Here is a 26,493-nt window from a genome sequence, read left to right as displayed (position 1 = left end):
ATTTTTGTCATCGTTTTCACTAACTTCTGACACGGGCACTTTCTTTTTCTTCAATTGCGGTCGGCACTCGAAGTGTAACCAACTTCGCACTGGAATCAGCTGTTTATAAATTTGCGGAATGAAAGTTCGGAGTATTGTTCACAATTGTACAAAAGCGTTTTGCTAAAAGTAAACGTAAAAAAAAGTGATCCGCGATGGAATTCAAACGTAATAGTGTGATTGCTTTATTTTTAGCTGGAAAATCACAGGCAGCAATTGTTCGTAAGCTCAAACACCTTAATGTGAATAAAGTTTTTGTTTATCGCACCATCACTCATTACAATGATACTGGTAGCATCGCAAAACGCCATGGAGGTGATCATCAAAAGACTGCAACGTCACGTGAGATTGGTTCGGAAAGTGAAGAAGCGACTTGAGCGAAATCCACGACGAAGTGCCAATCAAATGGCTAAAGAACTGAAAATATCCGACCGCAGCATCCGACGCATATTGAAAAATGAGCTCAAGGTCAAGACTTACAATTTCCAAAAGGCCCATGATCTCACACCGAAGCAGCAACAAATAAGACTTGAGAGAGAGAAGCAGTGCTTCGTTTGGCCGAAAGCGGTCAAATTCCGAACTTTGTGTTTTCTGACGAAAAATTGTTCCAATTGTGCAATTCGTAAACTCTCAAAACGATACTTGACCGACCGTTCATACGAGAATCTAAGTCATCGGTTGGCTACCAGGAGGCAGCACCCGCCACAAATAATGGTTTGGGCGCTGTCTCCGCAGATGGGTGCTCTCCAATTGTTTTCATCCAATGGATTATTCTCTCTGCGCCATTTGGGAGAGCAAGGTCCGAAGTAAAAAATACACCAGTCTCGAGATGCTGAAGAAAGCCATTGTCTGTGAGTGGGCCAAAATACTGATTCGTTTCTCAAGGCCGTAGTTAAGGCAAAAGGTGGTCATATCGAGCAAAAGTGAATTGGTCCTGAATTTATGATTATTTTCACACATTTTGTACTTTAAAATAAATAAAAATAATTTTCCAAACCGAAATTATGGCTTTTTTTAATTGGTTACACTTCGAGGACCCTGTAGAACGGTCCAAAAATGCACTGTAATAGTCGTTGATGATGGTCTTTTTTTCAAGGTAGTCAATAAAAGTTATTCCATGCGCAATCCAAAATACTGACGGCATAACCTTGCCAGGCGACTGTGTCGTTTTTCCCCGCATTGGAGCGGGTTGACTGTCGATTGGACTTCGTAGTGAAATGATGGACGCATGTTCCGTCCATTGTCATATATCGATGCAAAAACGCGGGTTTGTTATGCTTGAACATCCTTAAGCACTTAAGCTTTCCACACGCCCAAATATTCGTGAATGTACACGTTCATTTGGTATCTTTAACAATAAAGATATCCCTCCTCCGATGTAGAACTTTTGGGACATCCAAAATTATTTTGTCGACTTTTTTGATGTCTTCGTCGGTAACAAAACTCTTTTGGGTGTCCACCGCGTTCGCCGTCTTCGGTGCCCATTTCACCACCTCTAAACTTAACATGACACTGCTTGATGGTTGGTTTTCCTGAGGTAGCACGGCTGATTGGTGCCCATCGCATCAGGACAACACGTTATCATCCGCAGTCAAATGGACTGGTAGAAAGGTGGAACAAAATGCTCAATGCAGCTCTGATTTGCAACTCTGTGGCTCCTTGGCCGGAAGTTCTACCAACGGTACTCCTAGATCTTTGCACGTGCTTTAAAGAAGACCTATACGGCTCACCTGCTGACCTTGTGTTTGGCACAGGTTTAAGTGTGCCGGTTTAGACGACATACCACCCGACCCAAAGATTTTCGTCGTGAAGTTTCGTGAGTACATAGAGGATGAAGGCCCACACCAACTGCCCAAAACACTTAATCTCGCATTTTCATCCTGAAAAATCGTTACACTTGTTCCGATGTTTTTCTCCGCATCGATGCAGTAAAGCGACTTTTGGAACCACCCTATTCTGGACCGCACGAAGCACTAGAGCACGTAGATGACCACGTTTTCAAAATCAAAAGAGAAGAGAGAAGGTTGTATCCGTTGATAGGCTCAAGCCAGCATACCTCGCCTAAGAAAACCCTAAAAACTCTCAGCAGCCCGGAGAATCTGTTTAGCAGCATGAAACCTAGCAGAACAGCAGATTCGTGAAAAATTATTACCCTCAGCGAGTTGAGGAATCAACTACCACTCAATTTCAGCCAGCAGCTGGAATCATGCACAATCCTGTTCGTACTTATTCCAGGAGAGATAAGACTGTTTCGTTCCCCCGTATCCTATGAAAGTCACTTGGAGGAGAGTAAATGTGGCAACTCTGCCCCCAACAAATTGTACCATGGCGGCATTGCAGAGAAACAGATGACGAGGTGAATTTTATCGTATTTCATATACATTGTCTCCGAATGAAAACCCCTCGGTTGGATTCTTTTCACTTCGATGTATAGAACCGAGTAACATGAATTGATCTGGAAGTAGTCATATGAGAGGGCACAGGATTATTCAGAGTTATTACTGGAAAACCATAAGAGATAAAGTACCCGTGACCCAAATAATTTTAAATATCCAAGTTATGTGTGAGATCCACAAACGCATGCTCCCCTAGAGGCCAGTTCCGTTACATCCCGGGGCACCGATTTCCCCTTTTCATTTCCTGTCTTCCGGCAGGGATACAATATGTATGTAGATTCCTGTTTACCCCATGTTATTCATATAAATATATTTTAGGCAAAAATACCATTATATTGGCGCTTCGTTATTTTGTATATATTAACCTCTGTCAAAACAAAACACATTCTATAAAATATGCAGCCACAAGAATTCAAAGTGAGCCGTTAAGTGGACGAGCAACGAGACATATTTGCAAGAATTCGCGGAGAGGTGTGTGTTGTTCGAAAGAGTACGCGAACACACATGCACTCAAAAATGCAAATGCTAAATTATTGCAATAATGGGCTGGGATTAACTAAAATGTAACACAATGTCTTTGGCACACATTTTAGTTGAAAGTAAAATGTCGAAGAAATTTTGATTTTCTCAAGAAGAAGAAGAACATAAATTATCAAAACTTTTACCGCAGAGGCACTCTTAAGCCGGCCGAATTTATTGAGCACAAAATATTAGCAAATAACTTAAATTGATTGTGTCTACTGGGGAATTGGGGCCAATGCCAGTGCTGACGGTAAACTGCGTTTCAAAGCGCAAGCAAACAAAGTAAGGACATTGTGGGAATTTATTGTGTTAAAGTTTGTTGTTGTAGTTGCAGGGGCAGAAAACATGTCACAGATATATTTGAGAGAGAATTATTTGACTTCTCAATACTTGATCTTTCACTTTCCAGCCTTTGCTAAACTGATTTTGAAACATCTTGGTTGTCAAAGGGAGTTGTCTCGAAACATTATAACCCATATCAACAAATTTATGATAGGTTTACGGCGCTCATCAATACAAGAGAGTCTCTTGACTCGTTTTGGAATCACAAAGTACCGATATTTATATCGTCAAAGTGTGATACCCATGATTTCTGTTGTGCAGATCAGCACCAAAGGATGGAGGATGGAGTCATGTGTAGAAGTTCACGAAAGTGAGGAAAGTTCTCTGATCGCCATTCACTTGGGAGTGGCCAGAAACGTTTCTTTTACATATGACTCAAGCAGGTCACGACTTCCGGTCTTTGACCAAGTATCCTCTGGGTAGTCTAAGAACATCCGTTTGAAGGCGAGCTAAAGTGAGAAGGCGAAACATCCCCTCCGCAGGGTTGTGCGCTTGGTAAAAAAAAAACACCCCCAATGAAAGGAAAAAAAAGCTACTTCGGACTGAGTAGGCAATTGAGAAGCAAAGCCCTCTCTCGACAAACAAAAACAAAACTCTATAAGTCACTCATAATTGCCGTCTTGCTATATGGTGCAGAGGCTTGGGCGATGACAACAACTGATGAGTCGACGTTACGAGTTTTCGAGAAAAAAATTCTGCGAAAGATTTATGGTCCTTTGCGCATTGGCCACGGCGAATATCGCATTCGATGGAACGATGAGCTGTACGAGATATACGACGACATTGACATAGTTCAGCGAATTAAAAGACAGCGGCTACGCTGGCTAGGTCATGTTGTCCGGATGGACGAAAACACTCCAGCTCTGAAAGTATTCGACGCAGTACCCGCCGGGGAAGCAGAGGCAGAGGAAGACTTCCACTCCGTTGGAAGGACCAAGTGGAGAAGGACCTGGCTTCGCTTGGAATATCCAATTGGCGCCACGTAGCGAAGAGAAGAAACGACTGGCGCGCTGTTGTTAACTCGGCTATAATCGCGTAAGCTGTGTCTACGCCAATAAAGAAGAAGAAGAAGATCAGCACCAAAACCTAACCTAAGCTTTTGGGAAAAGTGACCTCTTATTGAACTTATATACTCGTAGCTTCTTATAAATCAAAGAACAGCTTTCAGCTGTCATCGAAATCACTCAGCGATAGGTCCCGGAAACGGGCTGTTTTGTCGGGGCCGGACCAAAGTGAGAAAGGTTTTAAGTGGGGTGAGTGGTCTGAAAGGAGGTAGTAAGTTTTATGCGGGGACTCTTTGCACGCATGACATATATTTCATATGGCGGGGTCTATTCTGGATAAGTTTGACATTCTACAATATTCAGATTGAAGTTGCGCTAATCAGACTGATTTCACGCGGTGGTATTTCGACTTCAAGGACTTTGTTCGCTAAGAGGGAGTCAATGAAAGTGTTAATAGCCTCGTTGTGAATGGCGTTCAGTACATATCTAAAGTTGGTTGCGTTCGAAATTAAGTCGATATACGTCGTTGATATTACATCTCTATAGTATATAGCTCTATAGATTTTCCTACCAGGCGGTCCGCTTCAAGCAGATGACTACAGGGATGTTTTTTCCGTATCTTCTTCAAATGTGTCATGTAGTCAACAATGTTTCTTGTTCCTTACCCGATGTGCTCCCGGCTTGCGACTTGAGGATCTTGTTAAAACTCTGTACTGTAATAATCGCGGTCGTAAGCATATGTAGTGAAGGAAAACACACTATAAAACGTAATACTCAAAATTTTTGGGTTGCTCAATGTCCAAATTTTATCTCCATCAGCAAAATATGCTGTAGATCTCAACATATGGAATTTTTAGACTCTTACAGCAAAGAATCCTTCAAAAAAGTCACAAAGATTGGCATTCACTTTCGAACACAGGTCGAAGATTCCCGTGTTATCATCAGCGTACGATGTAATGGAATTTCCGTCCGGTGAAGGAGCACGTTTCGAGATGTACAAGTTAACCAACAGCGGGGAGATGATACCACCCTGCGAGACGTCCTATTTAATTCAACTCAGCTTAGACTTTTGTTCTCGAAATACAAGAAATGATTAGCGCCCGCTCAGATAATTCATGCTCTATCTCTTCGGCCCCAGAGAAAGCGAGGATTTGTCAATGTCTTCCAGTAACTACTAGGTTAGTCCACTTCCGGGGTAGTTTTTGATTAAGAATATGAGTTATCTGGGCATTTAAGACCTAAGTGCAGGAGTGATGATATGCAATTGACGGTAACTATGCTTGGCGAGAGTAGCAAGACCTCTAGTGCCTTCACTTCTGAGGAAAAGAGGATTATCGGGCGAAAAGACCAATCTTGGTTGGCGGGTTTCCCAGGTTTCAGTAATGGGTCCACTTTCCACTTTTCCACATACATGATTTGCGAAGAGTGGTCAGCTATATGTTGAGGACTTTAGTGACAAACTTTACTTCCATCGAATCTAGTTGATTGTGCATCAACATGTTCATGCTACCTGAGCCGATGGATTTTGATGATTTGATCTTATTAATAACACCTTGAAAACTACGTCCATGAAAGCAAGTGGAACGCAATTGATCAGCGTTTTGCGCAGCCATCGGATAAAGGTTCTCTTTTTGGTCGAATTGTTGAGATTTTTAACCGTCGTCCATAACTTGCTTACGCCGCCGGAGAAGTTGCAAGACATCAGGTGTTCTACCCATTTTATCCGCATGTACTGATTTACTAATTGCCAAATCTCCAAATTGAGAACCCTTATCCCGTCACTGGTATCGACCTGGCGATAGACATTGCGCTTATTTTCTAAAACAGCTGCTTCGGCTGGGAAACTAGTAGCCTCTACATAAATGCTTGATAAAATGTTTCAGTAATTTTGCACAAATATTCCAACATAGCAACAACATTATTTACAAAACGCTGGTTTGTTTATCTTTATACAAAATTATAACTGATTTTTTAAGAGCTTGATAACTTTTTTAAAAAAAACGCATAAAATTTGCAAAATCTCATCGGTTCTTTATTTGAAACGTTAGATTGGTTCATGACATTTACTTTTTGAAGATAATTTCATTTAAATGTTGACCGCGGCTGCGTCTTAGGTGGTCCAATTTTGGGCAACTTTTTCGAGCATTTCGGCCGGAATAGCCCGAATTTCTTTTATCTTTATATTATAAAAAGTATATATGTAGGTGTGTATATATATATTTCCCAAATATGCTTCGTGTGAAATTAAATAAAACAAGTAAGGAAGACCTAAATTCGGGTGTAAGGAATATTGCGAAAGAATTCGACTATACATTATTTGAAGAAACCGAATATCTAGAGTATGATATAATTTCAGCAAAAATAGGGAGAGGACTGTCAGATGTGTAGGGTTATCTTGGCATGCAAGGAGTTGGTTAGTGTCACGCGTGAGCTCGTTGCATGCTGGACATACATATATTTAATATGTAAGGGTATATTCTGGATAAGTAGGTTTCCAGAACGAAGATGCGCAAGGGTCACTCCTGATTCTCGACAACTCGAGCTCGTCGTCTACAATGGCTGGTGGTTTTACTACAAGCGCGCCATTTACTGAGGGAGAGTCGGTGAAGGTGTTTATGGCACCACAGTGAATGGCGGTCAGTGCACGTCTGAAGTTAGTTGCGTCAGAAGTCTGGTCGACGTATTGTTTTATGTCGACAACGTAGTTGAGGATTGAGCAATTTCCACTACACCCGGTTCTACGTTACCGAAATTGACGCGGATTTAAGCTGGCCAAGAGCTGTACGTTCGAAGATCTAGTCCCATGAGGATCAGTAAGTTTTAGATTTCTAAGATATCTTACATATTAACCGATATATATGGTATAAAATCAAACGGAACTTTGAAAATCGGTATGTTAAGTATATGGGGGCTATGGGAGCCAATAACCCGATTTTAACTATTTTTAGCACCAAGACTCATAATTATATATACATATATAGAGTGAAAGTGACCGTTATTTTTAGTAAAAAGTCAGTAATAGGCACTCAGATCCACATATCCGGTGCCTGGGCGTTTGATAAGTTATGGTCCGCTGTCAACCATTTTGAGGCGTTGGATGTCATATAATGGCACTTTTTAAGAAAACTCCTTCTGAATAACTTCGTTGGTGTTAACAACCGTTAGGTGCGCTAAACTATTATACTCGGTAGCAACATGTGGCGAGAGTATAAAAGTAAATAAACATATATACATACATACATATGTATATTATATACAACAATATGCAAAAACGTACCTACTTATATTTATGTATGTACATATCGACATAAATGAATAAGAAATTTAAATTTTAAAAAATATAAATATGTACATATGAATGTAAGCATACCTATGGATACTGTTCATACATATAAACATTTTACTAAATTGTTTTTTAGCATTTTTGTTTGTTATTTTCTATTTTATTTTGCATAAAGCTTGATCGCTTTTGCGTGGGTGCAATTTCACTCTCTTCACTTTGAAATATCAGCTGCGATTATAGTGGTGGTACTCTATACATGAGCACTGTGCCGGAGGGCATCGTCACATTCTCTTATTCTCGAATATTTCACCTTTAAGATTTTAGGGGAATGTGGTTCTTTTGTAGCTAAGGCAAAAAAAAATATTTTTTTGTCATACTCTAATACATACATTTGTATTTTTTGTTATATACGTATTTATGTACTTGTGTTTATACTTACATATTTATGTAAATAGATTTGGAATTTTTTTATTCAGTTTTTAATGACGAAACGCTCGACAAATGGCTAAGACACGAAGTCAGCTAAAATTTGTGAATCAATTTGAAGGTGTCCGGCTAATAAGGTGAGATGATTCGTTGTTTAAAATAAATATGTATGTATGTACATACATATGTATATGTATAAATCTTTACATGAAAATGTGTGTGGGAAATATTTGTATTTCTTTGGTATTAGATAGAATACATACATATGTATGTATATATAGAATAGATAGATTTTATCTTAATTAATTTTTTAATAGAGAACTTATTTCTGTGGAGAAAATATCATTAAAACTGTGTAAATTGACTAATATTTTTAATATACATATTTATATTAGAAAATCCTTGAGCTAAATAATTGATTAAATAAAGAAGCCATAACACAAAATGCAAAGGCTTCAAGCGCCTACTGCATATTAAGCCAAGATTTTAAATCGAAAAAATAGAAACTTACATATTAAAAACAAATATTTTACGGCATTAAAAATTATTGTTAACAGCTTTGCTGAAGTAATACTTAGTTGCAATACTGCCAAAGAGAAAGTTATGTAGACAGCCGGTCAGTGAGAATACTAGTACGTTCGAGATGCTAAATATTTTCAATATTTATACATACATATGTATATTGAGCATAATATTATACACAAAAATGTTTATTTGCCATTGCAAAAGAACATAAATAAAACACCCACGCCTCCTATGATAGTGTAATGGCTACCACAGCAATCATAATGAATTCTGTGCTCGGCGTCGAGCCAAAAAGAATCCGGTCCGGCCCACTAGTTCTCACATAATATACATAAATAACTTTATATTAGACAAATTAATACATATTTGTATATACATATGTACATATGTATATACTTATGTATTTTAATACATACATACTTATGTATGTGCACAGTTGTTTATTAATTAAATTTTATGTGAATAATGTAATTTAGTAGTTATTGTCAGTTTACACGCCGCAGATAATTTTGATTTTTTAATTTTAACAGTAAATTGTTATCAATATACTGAATTCTAAATTCTAAAATTTGCACTTTGACACAATATGCACACAAGAATGGTATAAAAAATAAAATAAAATAAAAATTGAGTACTCTTTCGAAAAAGTACTGCATAAGCATTAGGATTTCAGAAGTTGGCAAGAATTTGAGAATATTTAATATGTTTTATGTATAAACACAGTTAATATTTTAAGCAATAGAACATCAAATTACTAAATTTTAATAATATATGTACATATGAGTTGTGTTTTAATCGATTAAAATAATATTACTCGGAACAATATTAATGCATATCATGAGCAGTGACCGCAAACTTGGACGTGTATGTACATATGTATGTACATATTTGCAACATTTTTGTGATAACATTAATAAGAGTTGGATTTCTACATAGAAATGGAATAAGCAAGACCGGTTGCCGCAGAAATGCAAGAAAATGCACCATATGACATACGTACAAACAATTTTCAAGTATGAATGAAGAATAACGTGTTAAAAGGAATGAGAAAAAAATAGTACGACCCAATGCTAATGGGCATTAATAAAAGAAAAGGAACTTGAAATTTTGGGCGTTACACTACCGGCAAACAATGAAATGTGTGCTCAGGATATGTGCCGGCACAAAACTCGACTTGCCACACTGAAAGAAGTGACACACAAGCTGAAGTGGCAACATACCAACAAAAGTATGTACGAGTATGCATGTTTGCAGTGTCAGCCTGCGGCACTGATAGGAATTCATAAAAATATATTTGAACTAAATTATCTAAAAGTTAAAAATAAATTGGCGATAGCAAGTCCCGCACTGCAATGCTGCATTTACAGAAAATTGCATTGCATTTGTGCAATTGCTCACGCCAGCTGACTAATCTATTGTGGGGGTCTTTTAATAGCAGGGCAGCTGAGTTTATACATATAGACAATAAGTTTATGTATTTGGGTGTGTGTATGAAGAGTTTACAAGCCACTTTTTCTGGAGTAAATGCAATTTCGCTGAATTTTAGGAATATTAAAACATTTTCCACATACCTTAAACAATACACAGCTTCCACTGAAATATGAAGCAGTAAATAGGCCAGCAGATGCAATGGAAAAGTTCGACGCCTTTACTAAATTCACAATTTAAGAGCACACAGAATTTTTATAGAATCTAGGGCTATAGCCCAGTCAGAACCCGGTAGTTTTTACGCCACTCTCACAGTTTGATAGCTTCTAACTCTATTACCACATAAAAATTAATCACTTCTTTATGTTTTGCTATTTCTTTTGACATTTTTTAAAAACAATTTTTAAGAGATTTTTATATTTTTAAGCACAGACGTCGCAAAAAACTTATTTTAATTGCCTATTTCGTTTTCGACATTCATTCCAATTTGCTTTATTGACACTTTGCTTTGCGCAGCTTTTCGTAGCAATGGTATTTTGACAATTGTCGCTTTCAAAACAAAAAAACTGAAATAAGCGCAAAAAGAAGCAATAAGTATTGCATTTTTACTTGATTGAGGAATTTCAGATTGCAATAGAATGAGCAATAGGTAAGCAAGTATGCCTAAATGTAATTATGTTCATTTATATGGATTTCTTGAAATCCGAAAGGAAAACAAAGCATTCTTACAAAAACATCAAGCTAACTCGGTTCTATTTAATTTTTACTTCATTCTTTTTATTGGAAACGAACAATTTCAACTTGCTTACAGCTCAATAAATTATAAAAAATAAATATTTTTTTTAATTGTACAAGTCTGAAATTAATGCCATCTTTTATGCAATGTTATTGATGCAGTTCTAATTATCAAATTCCGAATGATATCCATTTCGATGAATGATTTTATTTACGCTCAATATTAAGCAAGTTTTATATCGTGCTATTATTTGCATCACTGGACACATTGAATGAAAATCGATAAGTTTTAATCGGTGCCAAAAGTTAAGACGCCGAATTTTTCTCGTTGCTTGTATCATTTCACGTTCTTTGCTTCACGTTTCGTCAAAAAAAATTGTTGCTGCAGCTTTAAAGTAAATTATAAAAGATTAAAAAATAAAAAATATATAATTTTAGTATATTAAAAGTAAAGTAAACATTGTGAAAAATGGCTGATATATCTACTGAAGATTTAAAAGCAGAAATTAATGCTATACTGAAGACGGCGGACCTTTCGGTCGTCTCGGTGAAGAAAGTGCGCGAGCAAGTGGAGAAGAAACTTAACTGTTCCCTATTGAGCCGTAAAAAGGAATTTGATAGCATTGTCATGGATTTCATAAATCAACAACAGGAAGAAAGTGAAGCATCAGCGGAAGAGGAAGAAGAAGAAGACGATCCATCCTCAGAGGAAGAGCAGGTTGAAAAGAAAACAGCCAAAAAGCGCCCCCAACCAACTCAACGTAAGGCAACACCTAAACAAAAGAAGAAGCGAAAGTCCATAAATGGATCCGATTCCGGCTCTGAATCCGATGGTGGCTCTGACTCGGATTATGAAATGCCGAAAAAGAAGGGCCCAAAAAAGAAGGCTGGCGGTGGTGGTGCCGGCGGCGGTTCTGGACGCAAATCAACGGGATTTACTCGCCCATACAACCTTTCACCAGAGTTGTCGGCTTTAATGGGTGCTGAATCATTACCACGTCATGTAGTGGTGAAGAAAGTATGGGCCATTATAAAAGAGCGTAATTTATACGATCCTAAAAATAAACAATTCGCTATTTGCGATGATGAACTAATGAAGGTGATGAAAGTCAAACGCTTCCGTACATTTGGCATGCTAAAACACTTGAAACCACATTTTCTGGATTAAATAGTATGCGGTGAGATCGGTGGAAGCTAAGAAAAAGCTAGAGCAGATGAAATTCCTAGAGATCGCAACATAGGAATATTATATTATATATTTTATTTTCATAAAAAAGAAAAAACAATTAACACGCTTCATACTCTAAAATAGTAGTATATACTATGCAAGATTATAAATTTTAAGAACTTTAATATTTTTTTATTTGCAATTCCCTTGATATTGATTTACAACATATACCGACTGCTAAATGGGTCGAACGCATTTTTCACTAAGTTTTAAGTTAATGTTTGTACGTCTTGATTGTAAAGCATGCGTCTCGCTAACGCAATAATATAAAAAGTAGAATTGAAAATTTATTATAAAGTAAACAATAATAATAGTTATATATAACATTTGTGCGCCAAAATGACTATGTTTAATACGAATTTGAAATCTGATACGGAATTATCAATACTTTTTTATATAATTTAGAAAATACAGTAAGTGCATGGAAACGTCCATGATGGATTCGTGTGTAGCGCAAAAGAGTTAGCAATCTCTTAATGTATGTATGTACGTAACCATATTGAATATTTGAATACGTTTTACCATTTGCAATAGAATTAAAATTTGGATTTATTGACAATTGAATTTGAAATAAAGCAAGACGTTTACAATTTGAAAAGCATCAACGGCGTTGTTTTTACTTAAGATTTTGTTAATAACGTTCATGAGCGCGGATAATGATTATATAACTTAATTTGGGTGTATAATGAAACAGGCGTTACTGTAGTAAAAATTGGATGGTTATAAAAGAAAGAGTCTACGCGAAAGGACTTCAAACTTAGATCATTTTTTTTAACGTTGCTGAAAAACGCCAATCCAATCGTTCTCACGACAGTCGTGTAAAGGAAACGGATTTTTATCCGGTCAAGATTGTCATTTCGGCACATAATTTTGAAATTAATTCAGCAATGTTATTTTACAGCAGCTAATCCAAAAAAAATAGTTGGAAAGGAAAATACCGATGACATCTCTTCGTTATGTTGCGATGGCTTTAATAGGTGAGTTCCCTAATACGTATATGTGTTTGTAGATATTTATTAATATGACTTTGAATTATTCCAGCTAATGTTAGTGTTGTGAGAGCTAGTAAGGTGTCGGCTTTCAACCATTTAGATAACGGAGACCATACTGTCTTGGGAACGGCTCATATAAACACCAACATTTACAAGTTTTTGCCTTTGAATAGTGGCAGTTTATTCCAAACCGTACCTTGTCGGAATGTTTTGTGCATGAATTACAAGGAAATAAGATGTATAAACCCGAAAATCGGCAGCAGTAAGGCACCTCGCAAAAATAAACAGAGAATATATTCAGAATGAATTGAAACTCTTTCAATATTTTTATCCGTAGAGAATGTAAAACTAGTAGCAATGTAAGCAAGCCACTCAGAACTGTGATGTTGCACGCATAAAATACAAAATATTGACGCTCAGCCAACAAAGTACTCGCCTTGCGAGTGAGAAGCGGATACAAAAAAGTAGCAAAACCTCTAGAATGTTTTATGCAAGCACTTCAGGAACACTTTTTGGATTATGAAGCAAGTCATACCTCATTTCCAAATACTATCAACTCTTAAGTGGTCCAAAGCAAAACAAATTATTCGGACCACTATGGCATATACTAGCTGTCATTCAAACTGACAGTTACGATCTCCTTTTTTCAAAATGTCAAGAAATTGTAATACGCTATTTATTTAAAGAGCAATAAGAATTTGATTTAAATTTATTTTTTATTAAACTCTGCTTTATTTTTATAAACATTGTTTTGCATTCCTCATAATACCTTATTTTTACACGCAAATAAACTTCGTTTCATTGACGCTATAAGACGTATTTAATACAACTGTACAGACAATAAATATAATAGTATAAGTACATTTTTTTTAAACAAAAGTGGAATATATTCACTAAAAGCTGCATAACTTGGTAGCAAGTTTTGGTTCAATTGTGCTAAATGCAAAAAAATTTAAAATTTTTACTAGTGTACAAAGCAAGCGAAAAATATGAAATGTTATTTAGCGACTAAAATGCGATCAAATGTTTAATATATTAAAAAAAACCATTGCTGGTCATAGCAAAAATTGGTATTTATCAAGTAGAATGATCAAACATTGAACAAAATAAAAAGTTGGCATGATGTGCACATGCACAAAGAATGCCATAATTGTAATTTACTTTTAAATGTGTATGTATGTTGCAGATTAATATTTAAATTGAACACTGCAGAAATACGTTCGTTTCGATTTCATGTTTTAGTACAACTTGATTTAATCATATTTACTATTCGTTAGTTATTTCAACTTTTTCTTATTGGTTTGTCATGAAGCTCATTGTCATCAGCGGCGACGTGTTAATGCTATTTTAATATTGATTGATGTTTCATCATACATCATTTTATAGGCAAGTGTGTTTCGCCTCCATGCGGAGGAAAAGTTACTAAATACTACTAGCTAAAGTTCAAGTACCAGCTTTTTTACATTGGGATTCATGTGGCATTTCCTACTAAGCCTTATAAACTGCGTGTATGCACATGAAACTGTATGGGGTATGTATGTGTGTGCAAACTAAATGCTTGCAATTCGATATTTATATTTTGATCTTAATTATTATTGTATACTCGTAATTATTGTTTTGCCGTGTTGTGATTTTTTCCGCAATTTTGTGTTTTTTGTTAATAAGTGCTGCATTCAATTTTAAATTTAATTCAATCTTAACCATCTATAGTACTTAAGCACACAGCTTCAGCATCAACTTTAACATTAGCTGAAATACTTTTTCAAATTAGAATACTTTCGTTGGCAGTTTACGCGCGCGCTCCAACACCTTTTCTCGCTTTTACTTTTATCTTTTAAGTTCAGCATACCGCTCTTGATATCAACATACTTCATAGAAGATCACATACCAGCCCGAAAATTGCACAGCGCTTTTTCCCCCATCCTTAGCTTCAACATGTTTTAGTATCTATAGTAGTTGGGCTTGAATGGTCCGGCTTTGTTGAGACCCATATATTTCGCCTGCTCATCGGTTAATTCTGTTAGATGTGCATCGAAGGTGGGCAAGTGTAAGCTTGCCACATATTCGTCCATTTTCTTTGGCAGCAAATACACGTCGGACTTGTAGCGGCCAGGTGGCGCATTGAACAATTCGATAAGTGCGAGTGCCTGTGTGGCCGAAGTAATTGACACAGCGAACGACGGTATGCTGGAGCATGACAAATTGACGAGACGTCCCTCAGCTAATAGTATGATGTACTTGCCTTCCGGCCAGATAATATGATCCACTTGTGAGCGTACTTTCTCCCACGTCAAGTCCGGTGTACGCAAACCATTTACATCGATTTCGGTATTTGAGTGACCCATATTACATATAATGCAACCGCTCTTCATTTTATCCATGTGTTCGCGTACGACGACATTTTTATTGCCGGTCGCTGTGACCACAATGTCCACATTGCGTATCACCTCGTTCAACTTCACCACACGGAAGCCATCCATACTGGCTTGTAGTGCACAAATCGGATCTATCTCGGTTATATATACAATGCATCCTTGACCCTTTAATGCCTGTGCACAGCCCTTGCCAACATCACCATATCCGCAGACGACCACTTGCTTGCCGCCGAACATAACATCCGTTGAGCGTTTCAAGCTGTCGAGTATGGATTCTTTGCAGCTGTAGAGATTGTCAAATTTGGTCTTCGTTACCGAATCGTTGACATTCATTGCAGGCACCGTTAGTTTACCGGCTTTCGACAACTGATACAGACGATGCACACCGGTGACGCTCTCCTCCACAATACCCTTCACAAGCTTGAACATGGTGGGGTATTTCTTCAGCATTAAATGTGTGGCATCGCCACCATCATCCAATATCATATTCGGCTGCCAGCTCTCCGCATTCACACAGCGATCGATGCACCACCAGAAATCTTCCTCCGTCTCGCCGCGCCATGCAAAGATGGGTATGTCGGCTTCGGCCAATGCGGCAGCTACTTCATTCTGCAAATATAGTTTGGAGAATGGAAAAGAGTAGGCAATTAGCACTTGCTTTTAAAAATAGTTCATCTTGAATACCATAGAGTGGTCTAACAAAAATGTTGAATGATCTGTTATTGAACGCTAATGACGTCAATTAACACTTCGGTATATTTCTATTGTACGAAAGTCGAGGTGCTAAAAGGGCGTCTTGGATAATTTAGAACATTATTGTACCCAGCATATTTGTTTAGATGTATAAATACTATTATCAGATATTGCCGTTAATTATTTATTTATTGTTATTAGCGGTTTAACTGAAAATAGTCGGTTTCGCACCTAAAGATATGGTATGGGATGGGATGGTAATGGAGCGGAAGAGTGACTTTTACTTCAACATTTTCCAAGAATTGAAGATTAAGTAATAGCTTAGAACAAAGACTGAAGTCTTTTTCTTTAAAAACAAAATAAAACGGTAGTTAAAAATAGTATTTATTGAAATATTCAAACCTATGTGCAGCTTTTTGGGAAGAAAAAATATAGAAAAAGATCGATATCCCAAAAACTGAGGGAACCAAATTTAGCACGAAAACTTCGAAAAACCTCAAATATTGCAATATCCTCAGTTTTTGAAAATAAGAAATTTGGCAAGCAAATGTCACCTTATGGCTCACAATAACATCAAAAGACGCACCACCAAAATAGTGTCTGGGAATGTCGTAGTTGTAATTCCATATTGTGTAATGAAACTGCTTAAAATAAAGTTTAAATATGAAGAAAAGCGTATTGACCATATTCCAAAGTCAAGATAACTATTACCCTAATGTGTAGCTCTAGCTCGAGAATGTTCATTAAGCAATCTTTCTCTACAAATGTAATTGTTTATAGCTTAAACGTGAGATTTCGAACAAAATTCTACTTTTGAGGGTGAAAATAATTATTCCAAGTGATTAGAACCGTATTTGTGCATAATTAAATATATAATGCATAACCTAACTCCTAAAAAATGGTCAACGGTTTATAAATAATGCTCAACATAAAAACGCTCAATTACTGTCTTAACCTCTTATCTACAACTTTATCGTTAAATATTTAATTTTTATTTATTTACTGTTTGCGGAGCATTAGGCTCAAAAGTGATGGATACAGTTGACCGCAAACAGCCGATTCTGACTAATATTTGCATTTGAAAATGTATTTACTATATACTATATACATATACATACATGTAAGTGTATACATTTGAACGTTCATACAAAAGATTTATGAAAGCACAGAAGTATGTACATATGAATGTTTGTATTAGGCGTGAACTAAGGTGTTATCTGCTATTTAGTTTCATTAGCGCACTTGACAGTAAAAATGGGGCAAACAGATATACTTATGTATCTGACAATCTATTTTCAGCTATGGAGATACTTATAACCAATTGATTGGATTTTCTAAATTTTTACAGTGGCAGATGTAGAGTAGTTTGGAGATACTTACATGTTGTAGACGTTATTATTTCTGCATAAAAATATATGTATATTTTGTTTTGAAAGATTAATATTTTTTAGTGATTATGAACATCTAACAGAGATATGTGTTTAATATTAGCATTTAAACTTATGCATTTGGTAGGGCACTGGTATATATCGTATGTCCATACTCGTATAACATTCTATTACGAGAGTCAATCAAAATGTGACCACTTCTTGTTTGGTTGCAATTGAATACGGAAACTAAATGACAAATTTTATACCCTGAACAGTTCATGTTGAGTTTGCCACGAAGTTTGTGACAACCAGAAAGAAACGTCGGAGACTCCAAACAATATAGGTTAGGTTAATGAAAAATAAAAATACATATATATAACTTTTCACAAGTTCTTTTCTTACAAAGATGCTGCTCTTTCATCAAATTCAAATTCATGTATAGAAACTTTTTAAGCGTGAAGGGTATTCTAGCTTCGATGCAAACTTGTTTCGCATAAGTACAGTCAACTGCGGCAAACAATATTTTATTACATATAGCCATATAGTGCAGATATATGCATATACACAGTTAGATATGCAATCATACTATATACTTATTTGTACATCCAGCCCCTTCGAATTTTGAATGAAATTTAACTGACGTCATTTGCCTATGCATCTGAGCTTTTATATCGATGGAGTTTTTCGCTGCATATACAATTTCATTATATCACACCAATGCTTATGTGGCCAATTGTATGAAATTGAAACTGTCGCTTTGCACAAGCCAGCGATATTGTTTTCCTTACCGAACGTGAGTGTGTTGGAATTTACTCAATTATAAATCGTTTACAATCTTTTAAGTAAACAGCAATATCTTCTATTGTTGGCTGTTGTCATTGTGGGAAGGGCATTATGAAATGTATGTGGTTCTTTTAGGTGCAGGAGAGGAGCGGCATGTTTATTTGGTAAGCAATTTTGGGCAAGTCACATGAGCTTAATTTTGATTTAAATTTTTAATACATATGTACATACATATATGCATGTATAACTGTTTATGTACATATGTTTGTTTTCTAGCGACATTGTAAATAGAAAATTTAAAAACCAAGTCAATTAATATTGTATGTCAGTACTATTAGTCTTTTCATGAGTTTCAACATGCATATGTACGAAAAGTGCTTTATCTATAATGCATACATATGTATACACACATATGTATATAAATATCTTCTTGGCCTAATTTGTGATAAATAATGTAAACATAGTAATCATACTAACCGAAGTCTAGTAAATATGTGACCGTTAGTCATTTTATTTTCGCTGGAATTATTTAAATCGATTTATATAAAACGGTATAGTATGTACATAAATTAAATGTTGATATTTTATTAAGAGAGCAATTTTCGAGTACATTAAATTTTTTATAGCTGTGTCAAGCGATCTTTAGAGCGGTGATATTTCACATTGCAAATATTTGTTATAATATCTAAGCAATTATGTATATGAACATACTATAAACATAAGCATGACAGTTTTTATAATATAAGTCAATTTACACGAACCAACCCCTTTAGTAAGATAACAGCTGTTAGCTACTATACGCTTTAATTCATATACTATACTCACCTGCGTCGAGTATATATTGCATGCTGCCCAACGCACCGATGCTCCCAACTCCACTAGAGTCTCAATGAGCACCGCAGTTTGCGCATTGATGTGCGTACAACCGACGATTTTCGCATCTTTTAGCGGTTTATCGTCGGCAGCGCGTTTCCGGAGTGCCATTATACCCGGCATCTCTTGTTCGGCTATTTCGATTTCACGCCGGCCAAACGCATGCTGACCGGCAATGTTACGTACACAAAAGTCCGAATTACCTTTGGTATTCTTTTGAACTTTTTCGCGTGGTGGTACATCGTCACCGTCGTCTGAACTACTGCCAGTATAAGAGGCTGAGCTAAACGAATCCGTGGATGAAGCCGATAGGGAGCGACTTCGATAACGACTGGTCTTTTTAAGTGCACTAGACTTATTGGGAACAGTTGTTGTCACCTCTTGTTTATCACCACTAGATCCTGGATCGGGCACAGGAGTGTCGGGCAGGTTGTTCATTTCGTGCTGAGACGTGTTAGAAATTTATTTTATGTTGTTTTTGTAATATTGTGGATAAATACCACAAAATAAAAAATATGAAAAGTTACGTTGCTCGCGTTGGGGTAATTGAATGGAGTGGCTTGGAGTGTAACTACTCTGTTTGAATTTCCGAAATTGCTATATTGCAAATATTCGTTTGCTATTATTTGACGTTCACGTAATGCTCACGTGATGCAATTGTTTTAGAAAATAGTTTTTTTTATGGGTTTTGTCTCTTTTCTTATTGGATGCACTTTACTCCCCTCACAACGGTAGTGTTTTCCTTTAGTTTTCTGGTTTGTAATACGTAAGCCACTTTGTTGGTTCAATGCGTTTGGCCGACGGTTCACAGCAAGTGCTTGAAATATTGTAGAAAAACTATAGGGAACTTTGCAAAAACACCAAAAGGAAAAACAACACAATGGGCACAACCACGAATTACGGGTGTTTGTATTGTGAAGTTAATCAAATCAATTCGAACAAGTCGCTTGTAAAACAAAAACTAAATTAAATGTTGCTTCCAGAAGTCCTCTATAGAATCGCTGTATCGAACATTGAATGATAGAAGAAAGAAGAAAATGAGTTAGTGATGCCAGATATTCCTAAAATTATAATTAATAAAATTATAATGCTGACAACTCAGTGTATATTTCATTGCTACGACATCGTTGGCATTATTAAATAAAATAAAAGCTTAAGTTTAATTATTAATAATTCTATATTAGTTCGAAGGTCGTAGGGAGTATAAAGTAGTCTGAGTAAATAACATTTGTTAAGTAGTGGGTTTCAAACACGAGAGTCGGTATAAAAATATTTTTTGTCAAAAACTGTAAGGAAGTAGTAGAGGTAAAACCTTTGATATGATTATGATATATAAAAGTAATATTCTGATTTCATTATAAATTATTGTATATGTTTAAATGACTGAATATATATGTAAGTGATAGAGTCAGTTTTATTTATAGATCAAGTTGAATAATACAGATATTATAAGTGGTTATCAATAGGTTTATGTAGTGAATAAGGATAATATATCTTTGTCAATGTTGCCTTCAGTCCGGTGTGGTAATACACGATCTAGATCTATAAAATAAGTTTTTTTTATATTAATTCTGCAATTATATTTTATTTGGATAAACATACTAAAGTGCGAATGGTAGAGATGCCCGCTCTCTGAGTCGCCCTCTTCTTCAACGATATTTCCATGATACTGCCGCTCATGCAGCAAAAGTAACTGTTGTTTTTGAAACGATTTATCACAAAATTTGCAGTAGAAAGTTTTATGGGCTGCAAATAAATTGTTAAAAATAAATTTTTTATCATTTTTCCCGTAAAAGCAAAAATATATGAACTACATACTTATTGCATGTGCGTTTATATGTGTTTGATTTTCCAATCCAAATGAGTTTTTTGATTCCGTAGAATATGTTTTATGATTCAATTTGTGCCATTCAAAATGCGATTCCTTCGTAAAGTTTTGCCCACACAAATCGCAATTGAAAATCGGTTTCTTATTATGGTTACTGTGACCGCGCAAATGTAAACGCAAACTTGAGCGTTGAGTGAATCCTGTATGAATAAATAAAGAATCCATCAAATATAGCATCAATTGTGCTTACAAAACTACAAACCTTTTTGACATATTGAGCATTTAAATGGAGTAGGATCCTTGTGAGTCAACATGTGCTCCCTGCAAGCTGTTTGCTGGCGGTAACCTATAATTATAATTTAAATGCACAAGTTTAGATAATTGCTATAGCATATGTTATTAACCCAGCTTACGTTTTCCGCAGACATCACAACAGAAGGGCTGCTCCTTTGTGTGTGTACGCTCATGGTTGATTTGATGAATTTTCTGATGGAATGACTTGTCGCAAAATTGACACTGAAAACGTTTTTCACCGTGTTGGCGCACATGGTACTGAAATCGCATTTGTGTATAATTTTCGAATTTTTCATTGCAAATGTGGCATGTATAAGTGGAAGTAAGATGAAAGTTTTTGTTGTGACGTTGTAGATGTAGTTGACTGCGAAAATGTTTGCCACATTGTTCACACTTAATAGAGTCCAAACGACTGTGTTTGTGTTTATGCTGGGACAATAGAAAATTTGATTTGAATTCTTTAGAGCAAATATTACAAATGTATGGTTTTTCTTGTGGATGCATCCGCGAGCGATGTTCTTTTAACAAGCAACGTTTAGGAAAAATAGCCATGCAAATCTTGCATTGCAAAGACTGTCTAGGTGCATAATTTGAGTCATATGACATTGCATCTGTTTCCGTATCAGTAACGGTACCCTCCTCGGAGTCTTCATCTTCACTGCTACTGATAAAATTTAATGGATGCAAGATATCTTCTGAAGGTGCACTTTGCAGAGTACTATTCAATTTCATCTCTGGATCTGATTCTGCTTTTAAATATTCCATTGTCTCCATGTCTATTGGTTCTGTATTCATTTCATCAAAAAGTGGTGGGGGTGTACCCATAGAACTTTCCGCATATACAACTTCCTTATTGTAACGAGGACTTAGTTGACTTTTTGGGCTTAATTGAGGAGAAGTAAGTGTTAAAGCAGCGCGTTCAGGTGTTTCCGGTGATTCCTCTACTAAATCTTCTGGGTTAAACAAGCCTGGACCTGGGGAAATGCGTGATTCACTTTTTACGGATTCACCACGAGGAGACAGACGCCCCAAGCTACCAGACTCAAGCAGCGTGTCCACATGATTAATGTAAGATTGTAATAATGTCTGCGTGTCAATGCACAAATTGTGAAAATGTTTTACTCCGTTTAAACGTTCTAAACAGTCGTGACAAATCTGCTGTGGTAATCCATCGTTTGGCTTAATCTGTGAGAAAAATAGTTAAATTTCGGTTTCTTTCTTATACAAAGCAACTTACATTTAGTTTCCAAAGCAACAATTCGTCATACACATCTTTGATTTCGTCACTTACATGGATCTCGGAAGCTTCGTTGATAAAAACTGACTGAGATTCTTCTACAGCAGCAAATATACGCTTAAATTGTAATTGCCCTTCGCCATTATCTATTCTGCTACAAGTTCTACAAATACTTTCTAAAAATGTTTTGAGATCGTTGCAAATATCCGAGAATGTCAAAGACATTTTGCAGACGAGAAATGTATAAAAGATTTTCAGAAAATCTCTTCGTAAATGAAAATCGTCCAAAAGATTCTACTAAAATATGTATAGCAGTGATGTGGCTATTTTGCTTTTTATGAGTAACCGGTACTGAGTCTACATGTGTGCGGACATTTCAATGTTAATTGTTCCGCTCACTACAATATAGGGAAAAATGCATTTAATGCAACTTATATTTATTGTTGTATGCAAGTTAGTAAGCACAAATACTATTTATAATTATGAAAAACTAATGATGAGCACTTCCTTCAATTTATATTCGGGTTTATGGAAAAAACCCAACAAATACGCTCAGCTGTAAGAACATCTGTGTTTTGTTGTCTTTTCATTCCGCACATTCCCACTTATCAGTATAGAGTTGCCCATTCGTTCAATTTATAATAACTACAGTTTTTTATAGAAACGTTTAATTTTTTTTTAATTTTAACATTTAATAACAATATCTCTTTTCCAATATATATACATACATATATGATAGGTACGAATCAACTATAAACTTTTATAAATTTTTGAAACCCAATAAGGCGTGTAAATTTCAATAACATATTCGATTCTTAATTTAAGGTATTCCACAAATGGAATTTTGCACCACTATTAAGTTAAGGCTTTACATTCCCTCTTTATATCCACAGATCTCGACATCATTCTCATCAGTAATTAGATGAGCTTCCTGCAGTAAGCCCGCTTCGTACATTTTTGTATTATTTGGCTGCTTTGTAGAAAAACTTGGCCCTTGCTTGGCATTCTGCTTCATGAAATCTACAACCAAATGATCATCTACCACAGACATTTCCAAACTGTTTCCCCATGCAAGAAGAGCAAGTGGTCGTTCCGGACTCAAGGATTGGGAAGGAGTTATGATGTGACGATACATACAGGCGCGTAGTGTGTTTTGCAACAATTTCACTTGACCAGTGTAAGCGCATGGATGGTAAAGCATTACAATGGCTCCTTGAGATAAGGCTGTAATATATCTTTGGGGAGGCATAAATATATATGAACCATATTTCGGGACGATTGGACGGTAGGCACCATAAGTAGGCAACATCGAATCATAAGTAATTGTTTCATTAAGGCACTTCACTGGCGGTACGTAGGCTGGTGGGATAAAGTACTCCATTCGCAATGCTTCACGCTTCATATTAGGTGTATATAATGTGCGATTCGCTAAACATAGGTGTTCAAAAGATTGTCTAACATCACTGGGGTCAAAATCGATTCCAATATATTGCTGCGAATACAACATAAGTATATATTATAAAGAAAATAAAAAGAATATCGAAAGAACAACTGTAATGTGTGTTAATACTATACCTTGCCATCATCACAAATTTCGATGGCAGTAAGTGGTTTTTTATCGTGCACATTTAAGGTTTGCCCGTTTGTATAAGGTGGATTTGGGAACCATTTTCCCTTCCAATCATCCTTAGGATGTGGTGGCCCAGGAAACCATTTACCAGTCCACGCTTCTACTGGCGCCTTTTTCGTTGTCTTACGTTTCACAATAAGCCGCTTTCCGTATATTTCAACACTTATTAGTAACAAAAAATAAAATATTATATTTGGTTTAATCATAATTCCATTGGTGGCGTAAATTAAGAGAATTGAATGTGAAAACGAGAATTAAAAACACTGACTACGTTTAAGAATATGAGTCACAAAGAATGTGATGATGACACTTAATAGTTTGACAATTGCTATTCTCGGCTTAAACAGAGAATTTATTTGTTTTATTAGTGCGCACATTCTGCTAAGTAATATATTTGCCCCTAATAATATATGTATGTTACATATATGTATATATAAAACGAAGAGACTTGAAACATTACAGACTAATATTAATAACGATATTTATATATTAAGGTGTTCATTGCTTCTTTATATCTTGGTTGGGATCAGTTGAAATAAATAAAATAGGCAGTACATATATAGCTCTAAATTTATTAACAACAAATTGCTTACAAAGATAGAAAATTACAAAATGCAATGGGGGCAAATGTTTATTAAATAGAAAGTCTACTTCCATTAGTTTTTGGTATTGTTTCTTTTTTTTTAAATTTGTACATACATATAATATAATAAACAAATAATATTTTTGTATGAAATAACAAAATTAAAAGAGGGATTAAATCTTATTATCAGCACATTATGTGTACATATATGTTTATATTCATATAGTATGTATATTAACAATATTACTTTAGAACGCATACGAAGGATTAACAAAAATGAACAAGAGTTTTAACAATTATTAAAATTTTTAGAAAAGCGTTCTATCGCATTGTAAGTTCCCCCTTAGTATAATATTTTGTATAACAATGTGTAAATCTGTCTTAAATTTTAAACACTTTTGATACGCACATAAGTTTACGTATTTGAATACTTAGAATTATACGCGCTTAAAGCTGTTAGTTCCTGAAACTCCCTTAAGCATTTTTACTTAGTTTGCTTGCCACTATAAAAAGAAAATCATTCACATGCTATATTTATTTAAGTCAATTACAATACCTTTAATGCTGGTGCGCCGCCACCTGTTCGCGCAGCATCTTCTTCTCTTCTAGCTAAATCCTCTGCACGTTGCTGTTGTCTTCGAACACTATCAGGGTTTTTAATGCCTCTATGTTCATTTTCTTCTCGTCGGCGTTCTGCTGCTTCAAGTTGTTGACGACGTCGAGTTTCCTTTGGAACGCAATTAACAATCGTTTAATTTATTTTGTGTGCTGTAAAACGTTTTAGACTTAATAATTTAATTAGCTTACCGGTGATGGCATCAGGTTAGATGATTCACCATTGCCTCCAAAACATGACGAGCACAACGAACCCATTTTCTTAAAGTTTTTTTTTTAATTACAAGTTTTATTGTGGTGTAAAATAATTATATTTTGCTACAAAGGGTCTCTTTTGTGTTATCATTCGTCAATACCAGCTGTTTTTTGGGTGGGTGGGTGTGAATTCAAACAGAAAACAACTGAGTTAAGGTATGTTTAGTCGATGACAGAATCGTTTAACATACAATTGAAAAAATACTTCCAATTTTAAGACATTCGCATGCGAAACTTTTATGTTTTGAATTGAATTTTGTTTCAATTTATGTCACTATTGACTATTGTTACATCATCATAAAGGAACTTATTGAAGAACTGAGTAGTCTTTATCTCCGTTGAATGGAAATCCTAGAAAATATTCTTGCCATCGAACTGTTGGACAATATACATATGTATCTCTCCTTCTGACTCAATTGATCTCTAAAACAACAAAAAATGCATAATTAAAATAAAAGGACCTGCTTTAATATTAAAATTATATTTATATTTAAATTATACTAACGCATAATTTTTAAAATTTTACTGTTAGTATACATTTTATGTTAATAAAAGTGCGCGAACAGGGCTAACAACTCCATCGTCAATCAATTTGACATTCCTCTTTGTTCCTCTTGCCATGCGCTAATATTGGTAAATTTTCCGCTGATAAACAAAATAACAACACAATTGAAGAATAGCGCAAGGAACAGAAAAGTCAAACAAAAGTGCATGTACAAAGTGCCTGACGGTAGAGTTTAGTATTGTATAAACCAACAACTAACAAAAGAATCATATGGTTTTCAAGAATTTTACACAGCTGAGATAACCTAACCGAAATTGTCTTTTTGCACACAGAGATCTAAATAAAAGAATGTAGTATAATAACTAATTATTAATAATTATTGTGAGAAGGTATTTGTAATAGAAAACATTAATGAAAAATGTTAAGAATATTTTCGACACAAAAGTTTATTGCACATTTGCTGCTCTTCTTAACCACCTTTGAGGTTGCAATGTGGGCATGTTACCGATCTTTTTTGTATGCTCGGTTCCAC

At 35.7% G+C, this 26,493-nt stretch overlaps 6 protein-coding genes across 6 annotated transcripts in view; 1 reads left to right on the top strand and 5 right to left on the bottom strand.

Moving 5' to 3' along the window:
* The window catches only part of LOC126762567 (myocardin-related transcription factor B), a 374,476-nt gene that overhangs the window by 224,181 nt on the left and 123,802 nt on the right, over positions 1 to 26,493 (bottom strand). The gene's annotated exons all lie outside the window — the stretch shown is intronic.
* On the top strand, positions 11,039 to 12,533 carry LOC126762611 (uncharacterized). The gene has a single exon (XM_050479485.1). It carries the CDS (start codon positions 11,170 to 11,172, stop codon positions 11,866 to 11,868), a length of 699 nt encoding a protein of 232 aa, XP_050335442.1. The 5' UTR covers positions 11,039 to 11,169; the 3' UTR covers positions 11,869 to 12,533.
* LOC126762582 (adenosylhomocysteinase-like 1) lies at positions 13,618 to 20,026 on the bottom strand. The gene is made up of 2 exons (XM_050479448.1): positions 18,967 to 20,026; positions 13,618 to 15,904 (listed from the first exon to the last, which is right to left on the bottom strand). The coding sequence occupies exons 1-2, from the start codon at positions 19,450 to 19,452 to the stop codon at positions 14,861 to 14,863; spliced, it is 1,530 nt and encodes a 509-aa protein (XP_050335405.1). The 5' UTR covers positions 19,453 to 20,026; the 3' UTR covers positions 13,618 to 14,860.
* Positions 20,411 to 22,889, bottom strand: LOC126762576 (zinc finger protein ZFP2-like). Its single transcript, XM_050479437.1, has 6 exons — positions 22,374 to 22,889; positions 21,256 to 22,321; positions 21,105 to 21,188; positions 20,833 to 21,042; positions 20,617 to 20,760; positions 20,411 to 20,556 (listed from the first exon to the last, which is right to left on the bottom strand). The coding sequence occupies exons 1-6, from the start codon at positions 22,596 to 22,598 to the stop codon at positions 20,483 to 20,485; spliced, it is 1,803 nt and encodes a 600-aa protein (XP_050335394.1). The 5' UTR covers positions 22,599 to 22,889; the 3' UTR covers positions 20,411 to 20,482.
* On the bottom strand, positions 23,042 to 24,300 carry LOC126762610 (uncharacterized). Its single transcript, XM_050479484.1, has 2 exons — positions 23,949 to 24,300; positions 23,042 to 23,865 (listed from the first exon to the last, which is right to left on the bottom strand). Exons 1-2 carry the CDS (start codon positions 24,207 to 24,209, stop codon positions 23,242 to 23,244), a joined length of 885 nt encoding a protein of 294 aa, XP_050335441.1. The 5' UTR covers positions 24,210 to 24,300; the 3' UTR covers positions 23,042 to 23,241.
* On the bottom strand, positions 24,692 to 25,579 carry LOC126762622 (small VCP/p97-interacting protein). Its single transcript, XM_050479499.1, has 3 exons — positions 25,394 to 25,579; positions 25,143 to 25,313; positions 24,692 to 25,089 (listed from the first exon to the last, which is right to left on the bottom strand). Exons 1-3 carry the CDS (start codon positions 25,457 to 25,459, stop codon positions 25,075 to 25,077), a joined length of 252 nt encoding a protein of 83 aa, XP_050335456.1. The 5' UTR covers positions 25,460 to 25,579; the 3' UTR covers positions 24,692 to 25,074.

Source organism: Bactrocera neohumeralis, chromosome 6 (genome assembly GCF_024586455.1).
Source record: "Bactrocera neohumeralis isolate Rockhampton chromosome 6, APGP_CSIRO_Bneo_wtdbg2-racon-allhic-juicebox.fasta_v2, whole genome shotgun sequence".
In the NCBI taxonomy this organism is placed as follows: Eukaryota; Metazoa; Arthropoda; class Insecta; order Diptera; family Tephritidae; genus Bactrocera; species Bactrocera neohumeralis.
The sequence above is the reverse complement of the archived record's forward strand: the minus strand, read 5'-3'. Positions and strand labels throughout refer to the sequence as shown.

Coding starts and splice junctions, on each gene's coding strand:
- LOC126762622 (XM_050479499.1), bottom strand. CDS start 25,459: ATGGGTTCGTTGTGCTCGTCATGTTTTGGAGGCAATGGTGAATCATCT. Junction 25,314..25,393: donor CTAACCTGATGCCATCACCG/GTAAGCTAATTA, acceptor TGCGTTCCAAAG/GAAACTCGACGTCGTCAACA.
- LOC126762611 (XM_050479485.1), top strand. CDS start 11,170: ATGGCTGATATATCTACTGAAGATTTAAAAGCAGAAATTAATGCTATA.
- LOC126762582 (XM_050479448.1), bottom strand. CDS start 19,452: ATGAACAACCTGCCCGACACTCCTGTGCCCGATCCAGGATCTAGTGGT. Junction 15,905..18,966: donor GCAATATATACTCGACGCAG/GTGAGTATAGTA, acceptor CTATATTTGCAG/AATGAAGTAGCTGCCGCATT.
- LOC126762576 (XM_050479437.1), bottom strand. CDS start 22,598: ATGTCTTTGACATTCTCGGATATTTGCAACGATCTCAAAACATTTTTA. Junction 22,322..22,373: donor TGTTGCTTTGGAAACTAAAT/GTAAGTTGCTTT, acceptor TTTTTCTCACAG/ATTAAGCCAAACGATGGATT. Junction 21,043..21,104: donor ATGCTCAATATGTCAAAAAG/GTTTGTAGTTTT, acceptor TTATTCATACAG/GATTCACTCAACGCTCAAGT.
- LOC126762610 (XM_050479484.1), bottom strand. CDS start 24,209: ATGATTAAACCAAATATAATATTTTATTTTTTGTTACTAATAAGTGTT. Junction 23,866..23,948: donor AAATTTGTGATGATGGCAAG/GTATAGTATTAA, acceptor TTGTATTCGCAG/CAATATATTGGAATCGATTT.